General features: G+C 34.3%; 1 protein-coding gene and 1 pseudogene across 6 annotated transcripts in view; both read right to left on the bottom strand.

The window, feature by feature from the left end:
- STXBP5L (syntaxin binding protein 5 like) overlaps nt 1-13,806 on the bottom strand; it is a 335,631-nt gene that overhangs the window by 67,924 nt on the left and 253,901 nt on the right. For all 6 annotated transcript variants that reach the window (XM_028505036.2, XM_036018147.1, XM_028505038.2 and 3 more), the window contains one exon: nt 3,624-3,689. In XM_028505036.2, coding sequence (XP_028360837.1) covers nt 3,624-3,689 — 66 coding nt within the window. The remainder of the gene's footprint in view (nt 1-3,623; nt 3,690-13,806) is intronic.
- Nucleotides 4,819-4,905, bottom strand: LOC114491281 (annotated as a pseudogene).

The following is a 13,806-nucleotide window of genomic DNA, read 5'->3' as shown; positions in this document are numbered from 1 at the left end:
TCAAGTGGTCCAGAGACCAGAAGATTTGTATCACCTGAGAACTTGATAGAAAGGCAAAATCTCAGGCTCCATTCTAGACTTACTGAATTAAAATCTATCTCTGGTAATCAGCAATCTGTGTTTTAACAAACTCTTCACATGATTTTGTTTCAGAATCACTGCACTAAAGAAAAAAAAAGGCAAGAAAAGTACTGGCTCTTAAGTATTTTGTGTGCATAAAAAGGGGAGATATACCCAGATACAAGCATAAAATTGCACTATTCATCAGGCTTAATGAACTGACTTGTTAGGTGGCATGGCTGCTTTTCTTAATTTTTCAAAAATTAGAATAAGTTACAAATATTCTAGTTTCTCTTAATAATATATTGATGCTGTCATTCATAAGTTATCTAAACAATTTAATTATTTATATTTTCATTCTTTAATACCTCTAGCAATAATAAGCTTCATGAGTTTTATGAACTATTGATAAAGTCTTAAATTTACTTTTTTCATAGTTACATTTTAGTTTTATGATATTGGGCTTAAAAAGTCTGCATTTATCCTAACTATGCCTTTCCTGACAATCTAGATCAGATGCAGCAATTCCTATAACAATAGCAAGAGACTATAGAATGTAGTTTTATGTATATTTGTTGCTATGGTATGCTGGAAATAGTAGTAGATTGCTAGAAATTGTATTAAACATTGTGGGCTTAAAAAGACCCCTTAATACACACAATTACTAATTTTTGTTTTTCATGGGAAATGAATTAAACAAGCAAATATTGATAATTTCCAATATTCTTTTTTATTGTTGTTCAAGTACAGTTGTCCAATAATTCTTACGATAAATTAAACTGTTAGCATTTTCCCCAGGAAAAAAACTTTACATATTTTAACAAATATATAATGATTGAAAACTTGTTAAAAGGAATAATCTCTTATTCCTCAATTATAATTACTTATATTTTAAAATTACTACCAAAGAAGAACAGGACTGGCCAGTAGACCAGCCTCAAATACGCCACTGAAGCGATAAATGAATTTTATCACAGTCAATCATCGCTGTCCCAAATAACAGAATACAAATGTATTCGAAACCTTCCTGCTTTGAAGCAATCTAATTGACTGTATGCCAAGTTCTCTCAGTCTGCCAAAAAAAAAAGTGATAGTGTTTCCAGAATTGCTCTAACATTAATAAAAAAAGAAACATCATAGGCAAGATGGCTAAAAGCAGGATGTTACTAGAAACTTACAGCAATTACCAGAATTATGAAATACTGAAAGACTTATCTCTGAGATTGGGAATAAGGAAAATGGTCTGCTAACACATCAATTCAGCTTTGTATTGAGGTCCTAGATAATTTCTTTCCTTAGAAGAAATATAAGTGATATTTTAACGGAGGGGCATGATTGAATATACAGGTAGTTCAAAAGAATTTATAAATTATTGGAATTAAATAAATTTATCAAATTTTCTGGATATGTTTAACATAAGAATCAATTGTATTTTATATTCTAGCTTCAAACAATAGAAAAAGTAGTTTCGATGAGTTTTATAGTTTTAAAAAAGATTTATCCATGTTAATGGGGCTACCTGTAATTATTTTCTATTGCAGTATAATATTTCATTGATTAAAAATTCTACAATTTATCTTCTCCCCAAAAAATTGAACATAAAGGAATAAATCCAGTGAAAGGTATGCAAGATCTCTAAAAAGATGATTAAAAATATTTCTGAGAGTAAAGGAAACACATGTAAATGGAGAGACACCAAATGGAAAATTCAATATTATTGAATACGTTAATTCTGTACAATTAATCTATAGATCCAATGAAACAGTAATCACTACCCAAGCATATTTGTGTGCAAACTGAACAATTTGACACAAAAGACTGAAAATAGTTATAACGCTCTTGGAAAAGAACCACAAAAAAAATTGGAGAACCTACACTATCAACAATACTCTAAAGCTATAGCAAGTAAAATAGAGTGGAATTGGATAAATGGCAGATGAACATGTAAATGAAATAGAATATGTTCTAGAAACACACACATACAAACCGTCAAGTACACTAATTTGTGGCAAAAATTCACTTTGGTACAGCAGGAGAAATGATAGTTTTCCCACAAATGGTATTTATAAACTGGATAACTAAATGGAAGGAACCTTGATTCCTTCCTCACATCATACACAGAATACATTCCAAATGGAACTTGAACTTGAATGTGTGAAAAGGAGAACAATAAGGGATGAAGTAAATTGAAGATGTCATAATTCTAAATAAATATCTAAAAGTCAATAACTTCAATAAAAAGGAGAAAAATTATTGCCTTACAAAGACATTATTGAATGGATTACTGCAAAAAATAAGGAGCAATAACTAGTTGATATATCAAAAAACTATGGTACATTTACACAACTGAATTCTATGCAGCAGAAGGAAAGAAGGAGCTCCTACCCTTTGCGGCAGCATGGATGAAACTGGAGAGCATTATGCTAAGTGAAATAAGCCAGGTGGTGAAAGACAAATACCATATGATCTTACCTTTAACTGGAACCTAATCAACAAAACAAACTAGCAAGCAAAATATAACATGAGACATTGAAATTAAGAACAAACTGATAGTAACCAGGGGGGAGATGGGAGGGGATAATGGGGGGGGGGAAAGGTGAAGGGTTTACAGGAACAACTATAAAGGACACATGGACAAAAACAAGGGGTGGGTGGAAATGGGAGAGAAGTGGGAATGGCTGGGGTGGCGGGGAGAGTTGGGGGGAAAAGGCAGAAAACTGTGCTTGAACAACAATAAAATTAAAAAATATTTAATAAAAAATATATAAAGACATTATTAAATGTTTATATATTTGTATGAAATTAAAAATAATTTAAATTAAAAAAGTTCTTTTATACTCTGTGAAAACAGATTTATAGTTTAATATCAAAAATATACCAAATATTTGGGGGGCTCAGAAATTTACACATTGCTATACATTCATTACAGAAAATATATATAAATAAAAATTAGAAAAATATGCAAACCATTCATAATTCCACTACTCAATAATTTGTACTGTTAACATTTCTTTACATATTTAAAAGATTTATTCCTAGGAATCTTTATACTCATACTTTAAAGTACATTTTAATGGTCTCATACTTTTTCCTGATGTTTTACTTCCAACATACTTCATTATATGTTTTTTTTTTATCAATGAATATACATACCTCCAAACTACAGTCCAAAGGGATAGTATCACATGCTACTGCACTTGTGGCATATATTTCCCACTAACTCAGTTCTAACTATAAGAAGAGAGAGTTTCTATATAAAGTTTCCAATAATTATTTAAAATTATTAATATACTTGCTGAACAAGCTTTCTTTAAAATGTCTTTAAAAGCATTGCACTCATACCTCTGATTTTAATTTTTAAGAGGCCAAAAATATTTTTAAAGACATATTTTTAATTGATTTTGGAATCAAATTGAAAAAAACTTTTGCTTATAGTTACATTTCAGAAATGGAATTATCCCTTTATTAAAATAAAAAAAATTACATTATAAGAATTAAGAAAATAAAGCAGTAGATTAGGGCAGTGGGTTACCAGAAGCCTGAAAAATAGCACTGTTGTTTACCTGAAGTGGGAGACTTGCAGCGCTCAAGTTCCAGGGGAACTGGACTGTCATTCAACTCAGTTAAACCTGAATATAAAATGACAAAAAATGAATAAATTTTGCTAACACTTTGTAGATAATTCTTATTCCTTAATTCCTATACATTTTACAAGGTTTTTTTTTAACCTGTGAAAACTACTACTTCATATTATTACAATTTGTGCTAATCTTTTAAAGTTAAAATATGGTTGGCATAAGATATATTAGTTTCAGGTGTATGACATAGTGATTGACATTTATATATCTTACAATGTGATCACCACACTAAGTCTAGTAACAATCTGTAATCTTGCAAAGTTACATCACTAATATTGATTATATTTCCCTCACCTTTTCATCCATTCCTTTACTCCCATCCCGCTATTTTAACAAGTGATACTGAAAAAAATAAGGAGCAATAACTAGTTGATATACCAAAGGGTAATTGAACATGATGGTGAAAAGTATAAACCCTTTAAAATTTTTTTCATATGAAATATCTATTTTACTAAATAATGTGGCTTCACCTGAAAACAGATCAAGAATAAAATAAATTAGTTTTTTTTAAAGATCAAATCAAAGCTTGCACTTTTAAGAGACATTGTTATTGACTTTTAAAAAGACCTTTAAGGAGATGCTACAATTTTTAAGTATTATACTTATTATAAAATGCAGTATTGTATAGTGCACACTATGTGCTTTGTTCAATGGTATCAAATACTTATAATAAGCACTACATTTTTATTTTTAGTATTTATTATTTTTAACTTTATTTTTATTGTTGACACTATTAGTATTTCTTATTTTCTGTTGTTACTTTCCTGACAAATACAAGGATAGGCACACTAGATTAGTAAACATTTTGTAATTCTCACTGTCTGCCATTCTGCCTTCCTATGGCATTCATAAAATACCCTTAACTATGGTTTTCTTATCAGTGTTGGAGGGTCTTGCATATTTTTTCTTTGTAAGTAAATATTCTGAGTTTCTGCTTTGATGTAAATTCCCATATCCAGAGATACTTAAGCATTATTTTAAATTACCAAACCATCTTTGTTCATATTCCTTTCCATCATCCCCTTTATATAATTTGTACCAATAAACTTGCTGTAGGTTCAAAAAAATCACATAATTTTAGAAAAGGAGCATTGTAATATTCTACCTAACCCTTATGTTTTATAGGTAAGAAAAAGTATGTTTAAAGAGTTTTAAACTATAAGAACAGATACTATACCTGATCTTAGCCAAAAGGCCAAGAAGCGATCAACAAAATGAACAAGCAAGCAAAATATAACCAAAGACACTGAAATTGAGAACAGGCTGACAGTGACGAGAAGGGAGAGGGGAGGGGATTATAAGGGAAAGGGGTGAAGGGTTTGCAGGAACTATTATAAAGGACACATGGACAATAACAAGGTGGGGTGGGAACAGGGGGCGGAGGTGAGGTGGTGGGGAGGGGTGGGGGGAAACAGCAGAAAACTGTACTTGAACAACCATAAAAAATGTTTTAAAAAGCCCTGGCTAGCATAGCTCAGTGGATTGAATGCGGGCTGTGGACCAGGCATCACAGGTTTGATTCCCAGTCAGGACACATGCCTGGGTTGTAGGCCACAGGCCCCAGCTACTGCACATTGATGTTTCTCTCTCTCTCTCTCTCTTTCTCCCTGTCTCTCTCTCTCTCTCCCCCTCTTCCCTCTCTAAAAATAAATGAATAAAATCTTTAAAAGAAAAAGTTTTATTAAAAAAGTTACAAAAAGAAAAAAAGAGTTTTAAGCTATTTATTTAAGGTTACAGAACTAAGTTAGTACACCAAAGCATGAATTGAATTCTTACGTTTTGTTAAGTCTTTTGTCAGAAGTAGATATTTTGAATATTTTTCTTTCAGTATGTGACTTACTTTTCATTTTGGGAGTGTGGGGGATAGGGCAGGGGGGAGCAATGGGAAAAGGCAGGGCAACTTTAATTGAACAATAAATAAAAAATAAAATGAAAAATGAAAATGAAATGTCTTTTGGTGAGATTAATTTACTTGGAAAACAATTTATTAATTTTGTTATTGTGATTATTATTTTTTTGATACCTGTGTAAGTAATCATTGCCTACCTCATGGCCATAAAGATATTCTTTGTTTTTCTCAAATACAATTTTAATTTTAGATTTCATTTTTAAGGATATAATTCATCTCAAGTTAATTTTGGATCATTGTGTGAGGTAGAGATGAGGTCCATTTTTTCCCAACAAATTGGCCCAGTTGTTCTATCATTATTTGTTAACAGATTTTTTTAATTAAAAAAATTTTTATTGTTGTTAAATTACAATTGTCCCCATTTCCCTCCCCAATACTCTCCCTCACCTTACCCATCCCGACCTCCCACATTCAATTCTCCTCCCACCCCTTTTGTCTTTGTTTATGGGTCCTTTATACACGTTTCTTGACCCTTCCCCTTCTTTCCCCCATTATTCTCTCCCACCCTCCCCTGTGGTCACTGTCAGTTTGTTCTCTATTTCCATGTCTGGTTCTTTTTTGCTTGCTTGTTTATTTTGTTGATTAGGTTCTGCTTATAGGTGAGATCATATGGTATTTGTCTTTCACGGCCTAGTTAAAAAAATTTTTTTTCAAAGATTTTATTTATTTCTAGAGAGGAGAAGGGAGGGAGAAAGAGAGAGAGAGAAACATCAATGTGTGGTTGCTTCTCATACGCCTCCCACCACAGACCTGGACTGCAACCCAGGCATGTGGCCTGACAGGGATCAAACCCATGACCCTTTGGTTCACAGGCCAGCACTCAATCCACTGAGCCACACCAGGCAGGGCTGGCTTATTTTTTTTTTATTCTTGTTTAATGACAGTTGTCCCCAGTTTCCCCCATTATGTAATTCTCCCCTGCCCTATCCACCCTGCACCTCCAAAATTAACTGCTCCCCTGGCCAACCCCACCCCCATTGTCTTTATCCATGAGTCCTTTATACACGATCCTTGGCTTGACCCTTCCTCTTCTTTCCCATTACCCACCTCCCCTGTCCCTTCTGGTCCCTGTGAGTTTGTTCTTTATTTCCCTGTCTCTGGCTCTATTTTGCTCATTTGTTGTTGTTGTTGTTGTTGTTGTTGAATAGATTCCACTTATAGGTGAGGTCATATGGTATTTGTCTTTCATTGCCTGGCTTATTTCAGTTAGTCTAATACTTTCCAGTTCCATGCATGCTGTCATGAAGGGCAGGAGTTCCTTCTTTCTTTCTGCTTTGTAGTATTCCATTGTGTAAATATACCACAGTTTTTTAATCCACTCATTTACTGATGTGCACTTAGGCTGTTTCCAGCACTTGGCTTTTGTAAATAGTGCTACTGGGAACACTGGGGTGTGTAGGTTATTTTGAATTGGTGTTTTAGGATTCTTAGGGTATAATTGGAGCAGTGTAATTGCTAGGTCAAAAGGCAGTTCAATTTTAGGGTTTTTTTTTCAGGAAATTCCATACTGTTTTCCACAGTAGCTACACCAATTTGCATTCCCACTAATAGTGTGCTAGGGTTCCCTTCTCTTGACAACCTCTCTAGCACTTGTTGTTTGTTGATTTGTTTATGATGGCCATTCTGACCAGGGTGAAGTGGTATCTCAGTGTGGTTTTAATTTGCATCTCTCTGATGGCTAGTGATGCTGAGCATCTTTTCATATGTCCCTGGACCCTCTGTATGTCCTCCTTGGGGAAGTGTCTGTTCAGGTCCTTTGCTCATTTTTTTAATTGCATTGTTTGTCTCCCTGGAGTGGAGTTGTATGAGTTCTTTATATATTTTGGAGATCAAACCCTTGCCTCATGTATCATTTGCCAATACGTTTTACCATAAGGTTGGTTCCTTCCTCATTTTGCTAATGTTTTCTTTAGCCATGCAGAAGATTTTTATTTTGATGAAGTCCCATTTGTTTATTTTCCTTTCTGTCCCTTGTTCTAGGAAGCATATTGGTGAAAATATTGCTACATGGAATATCTGAGATTTTTCTGCCTATGATCTCCTCTAGGACTTTTATGGCTGCATGACTTATATTTAAGTCTTTTATCCATCTTGAGTTTATTTTTGTGTATGGTGTAAGTTGGTGGTCGAGTTTAATTGTTTGAAAGTAGCTGTCCAGATCTCCTGACACCATTTGTTGAAAAGGTTATTTTTACTCCATTTTATACATCTGCCCCCTTTGTTAAATATTAATTGCCTATAGAGACATGGGTTTATTTCTGGGCTCTCTATTCTGCTCCATTGATCCATGTATCTGTTCTTATGCCACTAACAGACTGTTTTGATTACTGTGGCCTTGTAATATAGTTTGGCATCAGGTATTGTGATCCCTCCTTTGCTTTTCTTTCTCAAAATTGCTGTGGCTACTTGGGGTCATTTATGGTTGTATCTAAATGTTTGAAAGGTTTGTTCTAGATCTGTGAGGTATGCTATTGGCATTTTAATAGGGATTGTGTTGAATCTATAAATTGCTCTGGGCAGTAGGGATGTTTTGATGATGTTAATTTTTCTAATCCATGAACATGGTATATGCTCCATTCATTTGTGTCTCCCTTAATTTCTTTCTTCAGTGTTGTGTAGTTTTCTGAGTACAGGTCTTTTACCTCCTTGGTTATGTTTATTCCAAGGTACTTTATTTTTCTTGTTGCTATATCAAATGGGATTTTTTCCTGACTTCTGTTTTCTGATATTTAGTTGTTGGTGTACAAGAATGCCTTTGATTTCTGGACATTGACTTTGTATCCCACTGTCTTGCCAAATTCACATATTAGGATTGAGTAGTTTTTTTTTGTGGAGTCTATAGGGTTTTCTATGTACACTATGATGTCATCAGCAAACAGTGACAGCTTTGCTTCCTCCTTTCTAATTTGGATGCCTTTTATTTCTTTTTCTTGTCCAATTTCTGTGGCTAGGACTTCCAATACTATGTTGAATAGAAGTGGTAAAAGTGGACATCCTTGTCTTGTTCCTGATCTTAGTGAGAAAGCTTTTAGTTTTTGCCCGTTGAGTATGATGTTGGCTGTAGGTTTCTCATATATGGCCTTTATTATGTTGAGATATGCCCCCTCTACTTTCACTTTGCTGAGTGCTTTTATTATCAATGGGTGCTGTATCAAATGCTTTCTCCGCATCTACTGATGTGATCATGTGATTCTTGTCTTTCCTTTTGTTTATGTGATGTATTACACTTATTGATTTGTGAATATTGTACCATCCTTGCATCCCTGGGGTGGATCCCACTTGATCATGGTGTATGATCTTTTTAATGTATTGCTGGATGTGGTTTGCCAATATTTTGTTAAGGATTTTAGTGTCTATGTTCATCAGTGATATTGGCCTGTAGTTTTTGGTCTTTGTTGTGTTTTTATTTGGTTTTGAGGTTAGGAGGATGCTGATCTCATGAAAAGAGTTTAGGAGTTTTTCCTCTTCTTGAGCTTTTTGGAATAGTTTGAGAAGGATAGGGGTTAGCTCTTCCTTAAATGTTTTGTAAAACTGTCCTGTGAAAGCTTCTGGGCCAGGGATTCTGTGTGCCAGGAATTTTTTAATTACCGTTTCATTTTCACTAGCAGTTATCAGTCTCTTCAGGCTTTCTGCTTATTCTTTATCAGTTTTGGAAGATTATAGGTTTCTAGAAATTTGTCCATTTCAGCCAGGTTTTTGAATTCTTGGCATATAGTTCTTTGTAGTACTTTCTTACAATCCTTTGTATTTCTGTGGTGTCAGTTGTAATTTCTCCTCTTTCACTTTTGCTTTTATTTATTTCAGTCCTCTCTTTCTCTTGATGAGTCTGGTTAAAGGCTTGTCGATTTTGTTTATCCTTTCAAAGAATCAGCTCTTGGATATATTGATCCTTTGAATTATTCTTTTAGTCCCTATGTCATTTAAGTCTCTCTGATTTTGATTATTTCCTTCCTTCTATTTTCTCTGGGCTTTGTTGTTGTTTCTCCAGGTCTTGTAGATACAGGGCTAGGTTGTTTACTTGAAATGTTTCTATCTTTTTTAGGTAGGCCTGTGTTGCTATGAATTCCCCTCTCTGGACTGCCTTCACTATGTCCTATAAGTTTTGGACTGTTGTGTATTCATTTTCATTTGTTCCCAGAAATTTTTTGATTTCTTCTTTGATCTCATTATTAACCTATTCATTGTTTAATAGTATGCTATTCAGTCTCCATGAATTTGAATATTTTCATATTTTTTCCTTGAGGTTGGTTTCTAGATTCAGGTCCTGTGGTCCAATAAAAAGCTTGATAAGTTTTCAATTTTCTTGAATATGTTGTCTTGTTTTGTGTTCTATCATGAGGTGTAGTTTTGAAAATGTTTCATATGTATTTGAAAAGAATGTGTATTTTGCTTCTTTGTGATGAAAGATTCTATCTATATCAGTTAAGTTCATTTGATCTAGTGTGTTGTTCAGTGACTATATCCTTGTCGATATTTTGTTTGGAAGATATATCCATTGTTGACAGTGGGATGTTAAAATCCCCTAGTATAAGTGTGTTGTTCTCTATATCTTTCTTGAAGTCCTCCAATATTTTTCTTATATATTTGGGTACCCCTATGTTGGGTGCATGTATATTTATAATGTTTATGTCTTCTTGATGGATTCTCCCCTTGAATATGTGTCATATGAAGACACTTATGCAGTGTCTTTCTGTGTCCCTTTATATATGGCCTTTGTTTTGAAGTCTACTTTGTCTGATATAAGTATTGCTACCTTGGTTTCTTTTTCTCCTGTCCATGTGCTTGGAATACATTTTTCCAGCACTTCGCTTTTACCCTGTGTATGTCTTTTGTTCTGAGGTGTGTCTCTTGTAGGCAGCATATATGAGGGTCATGTTTTCTTATCCATTCAGCTATCTTATGTCTTTTGATTGGAGCATGAAATCCATTTACATTTAAGGTTATTATTTATAGGTACTTATTCATTGACATTTTTCCCCTTTGTACCTGTGTTCCTCTGTCTCTCTCTCTTTTTCTTCATCTTAAAATGGTCCCTTTAGGATATCTTGCAGTGCTGGCTTGGTGAAGGTTATTCCTTTAGCCTTCTTTTTCTGGGAAACTCCTTATTTTGCTATCCATTTTAAAGGAGAGCCTTGCTTGGTAGAGTAGTCTTGGTTGCTGGCCTTTGTTTTTCATTACTTGGAATATTTCTTGCCATTCCTTTCTGGCTTGTAGTTTTTCTGTTGAGAAGTCATCTGCTAGAGTCATCGGAGCTCCCCTGTATGTTACTTCTGGTTTGTCCTTGCCACCTTTAAGATTCTCTGTTTGTCTTTGCATTTTGCCACTTTAAGTATGATGTATCTTGGAGTGGGCCTCTTTGGGTTCCTCTTGATTGGGACCCTCTGTGCTTTCTGGAGTTGTATGACTTTTTCTCTCATCAAGTTAAGGAAGTTTTCCATCATTACTTTTTCAAACAGGTTCTCTATCCCTAATTCCTCTTCTTATCCTTCTGGTATCTCTATTATATGGATATTATTACATTTCATGTTGTCCTGCAGTTCCCTTAACCCCTCTTCATTCTTTTTGAATCTTTTTTCCTTCTGTTGCTCCTTGTGGGAATTTTTTTCTATCTTTCCCTCCAGCTCGCTGATTCGATCATCTGCTTCATCTGGCCTGCTTTTGGTACCTTCTACTGTGTTCTTCAATTCATAAATTGTATTCTTCATTTTCTCCCGGTTCTTGTTGATATGTCCTTTGTTTTATATCCTTTTTTACACTGATGTAGTTCACAGTAAGTTCCTTGTGGCTTGCCTGTAGTTTTTTTGTTATTTTCACTGAGCACAGTGAGTTTTCTTATAACCATATTTTGAACTCAGTATCTGACAGTTTACTTGCTAGTATTTCATTTAGCACTGTTTCTGAGGATTCCTCCTTTCTTTTTGATTCAGGGCTGTTTCTTTGTCTTCCCATTTTTTGGGGAGACTCTTCTTGTTAGCTTCTGCTTCTTAAATTGATCTGTTTTGACTCCCTGTTTTTGTGGTGTGAACTTCTATTGTAGGAGAACTGTACAATTCAGTGGTGCAGTCTCCTTGATCTCCTGAAGTTGATGCTCGTGGGATGACCTTTAGGCCATTTATGTTGGTTCTATAGATATAATTGTGTTTTGATCTTGTTGGGTCATTCTTTGGTAGGTCCTTTCCTCTAGTTGGTTTGGTGAGAGTTACTCCACCCACCATATCTCATATACTGTATATGCTGTGGCCAGAACAAAACTACAAAGCCCAGGAAACAAACCTATACCTGCAAAAATAACTCGCACTAGGAATCCCACTATCAACAACAAATGAGCTAATATTCATAAGAGTGTAAAGAGATTAAAATTATTATAAGAAAGGAGAGTGAACAGGCATGCATATATCTTTTTGAGTTAGTGTGTTTTTTTGTGGATAGATACTCAAAAGTGCAATTGCTGAATCCTGTGGTAGTTCTATTTTTAATTTTTTGAGGAACCCCCATTCTGTTTTCTATAGTGCCTGCACCAATCTACACTCATATCAACAGTGCACAAGAGCTCCCCTTTTTTTACACCCTCAACACCATTTGTTATGTACTATATTTTTGATAATAGCCATTTTAACAGATGTGAGGTGGTTACTCATTGTGGTTTATTTGTATTTCACTGATGATTAGTGATATTGAGCATCTTTTCATGTACCTGTCCACTACTGGTATGTCTTCTTAGGAGAAAATGTCTATTCAGATCATCTGCCTTTTTAAAATTCAAATTAAATAACTTATGGACCCTTATGTTCATAGAGGTGCTATTTGTAATAGCCAAGTGGTAGAAACAGTTTAAAGACCCATCAGTAAATGAGTGGATTAAAAATTGTGGTACATTTACACAATGGAATACTTTGTGGCAGAAGGAAAGAAGGAACTCCTACCTTTAATCACAGCATATATGGAACTGAATAGTATTATGCTAAGTGAAATAAGCCAGGCAGTGAAAGACAAATACCATATGATCTCACCTATAAGAGAAATCTAATGAACAAAATAAACTAATGAAAAAAATAGAACCACAGGCATGGAACATGGAGTGGACTGGGAGTGACCAGAGGGAGTGGAAGGGCAGGGTGGTGGAAGGAGAGACTAGGAACTAGACAGGAAACATGTATAATGACCCATCACATGGACAACAGTGTAGGAATTAACTATGGGAACCTGGGGTGGAATGGGTGGAAGAGAGCAAAGAGAGAAAAATTGGGACAACTGTAATAGAATAACAATAAAAATGATTTAAAAATCAAATTGACATTTTTGCTATTGAGTTGTAAGAGTTCTTTATATATTTTGTATATTAACCCCTTATCAGATATGATTTCCAAATACTTTTCCTCATTCAATAGATTTTTTATTTTATTTTATTGTTTCCTTTGCTGTATGGGAAGTTTTTTAGTTTGATGTTGTGCTACTCATTTACTTTTACTTTTTTCCCTTTGCTTTTAGTGTCAGTTCCCCCCTTCCCAAAATCATCATAAACATACATGCAGGGGAACTTACTGCCTATGTTTTTTTTTCTAGGATTTTTATCGTTTCAAGTCATGTTCAAGTCTCGACTCATGTGAGTTAATTCTGATGTATCATGTAATATAGTGCCATTTGGTTCTTTTTATAACTTCCATTTCTTTGTTGTTACTCTCTATTTGAAGAGGCACTATCATCTTGGTGTCTCTTATTTCTTTAAGCATGATGTATTTTTTTTTAAACATATTTTTAATGGCTGCCAGGAAGTCATTGCTAAAGCTGATATCCAGGTTCTCTCAAAGGAAATTTCTGTTGTCTTATTTTTTCATGTGAATGAGTCACACTTTTCTGTTTATTTGCACGTCTCATCATAATTAGTCAGTAACCAGATATTTTGGCAATTCTGGATATTGATATAGCAATTCTAGATACTGATTACTATTTCCTGTACTCCTCTCTGGTTTTTGTTGTTTGCTTATTTACTTGTTTAGTAAGTTGACTAGACTATTTTAGTGAGAGTTATTTCCCTTACATTGTGAAGACTTAGAAGACCTTCTCAGAGGGTAAACCTTCAGTGTAAATATAGTCACCCTGGGATGACAATGGTTGTAACAGAGTTCTCTTTGTTTCTTTCCCTGATCACTCTGTTGTCTGCCTCTCATAATATTGATGTGAATCCAGACATTAGGTACC

The sequence above is a fragment of the Phyllostomus discolor genome, chromosome 2 (assembly GCF_004126475.2).
Source record: "Phyllostomus discolor isolate MPI-MPIP mPhyDis1 chromosome 2, mPhyDis1.pri.v3, whole genome shotgun sequence".
Classification (NCBI taxonomy): domain Eukaryota; kingdom Metazoa; phylum Chordata; class Mammalia; order Chiroptera; family Phyllostomidae; genus Phyllostomus; species Phyllostomus discolor.
This window is presented reverse-complemented; position numbering and strand designations above follow the sequence as displayed.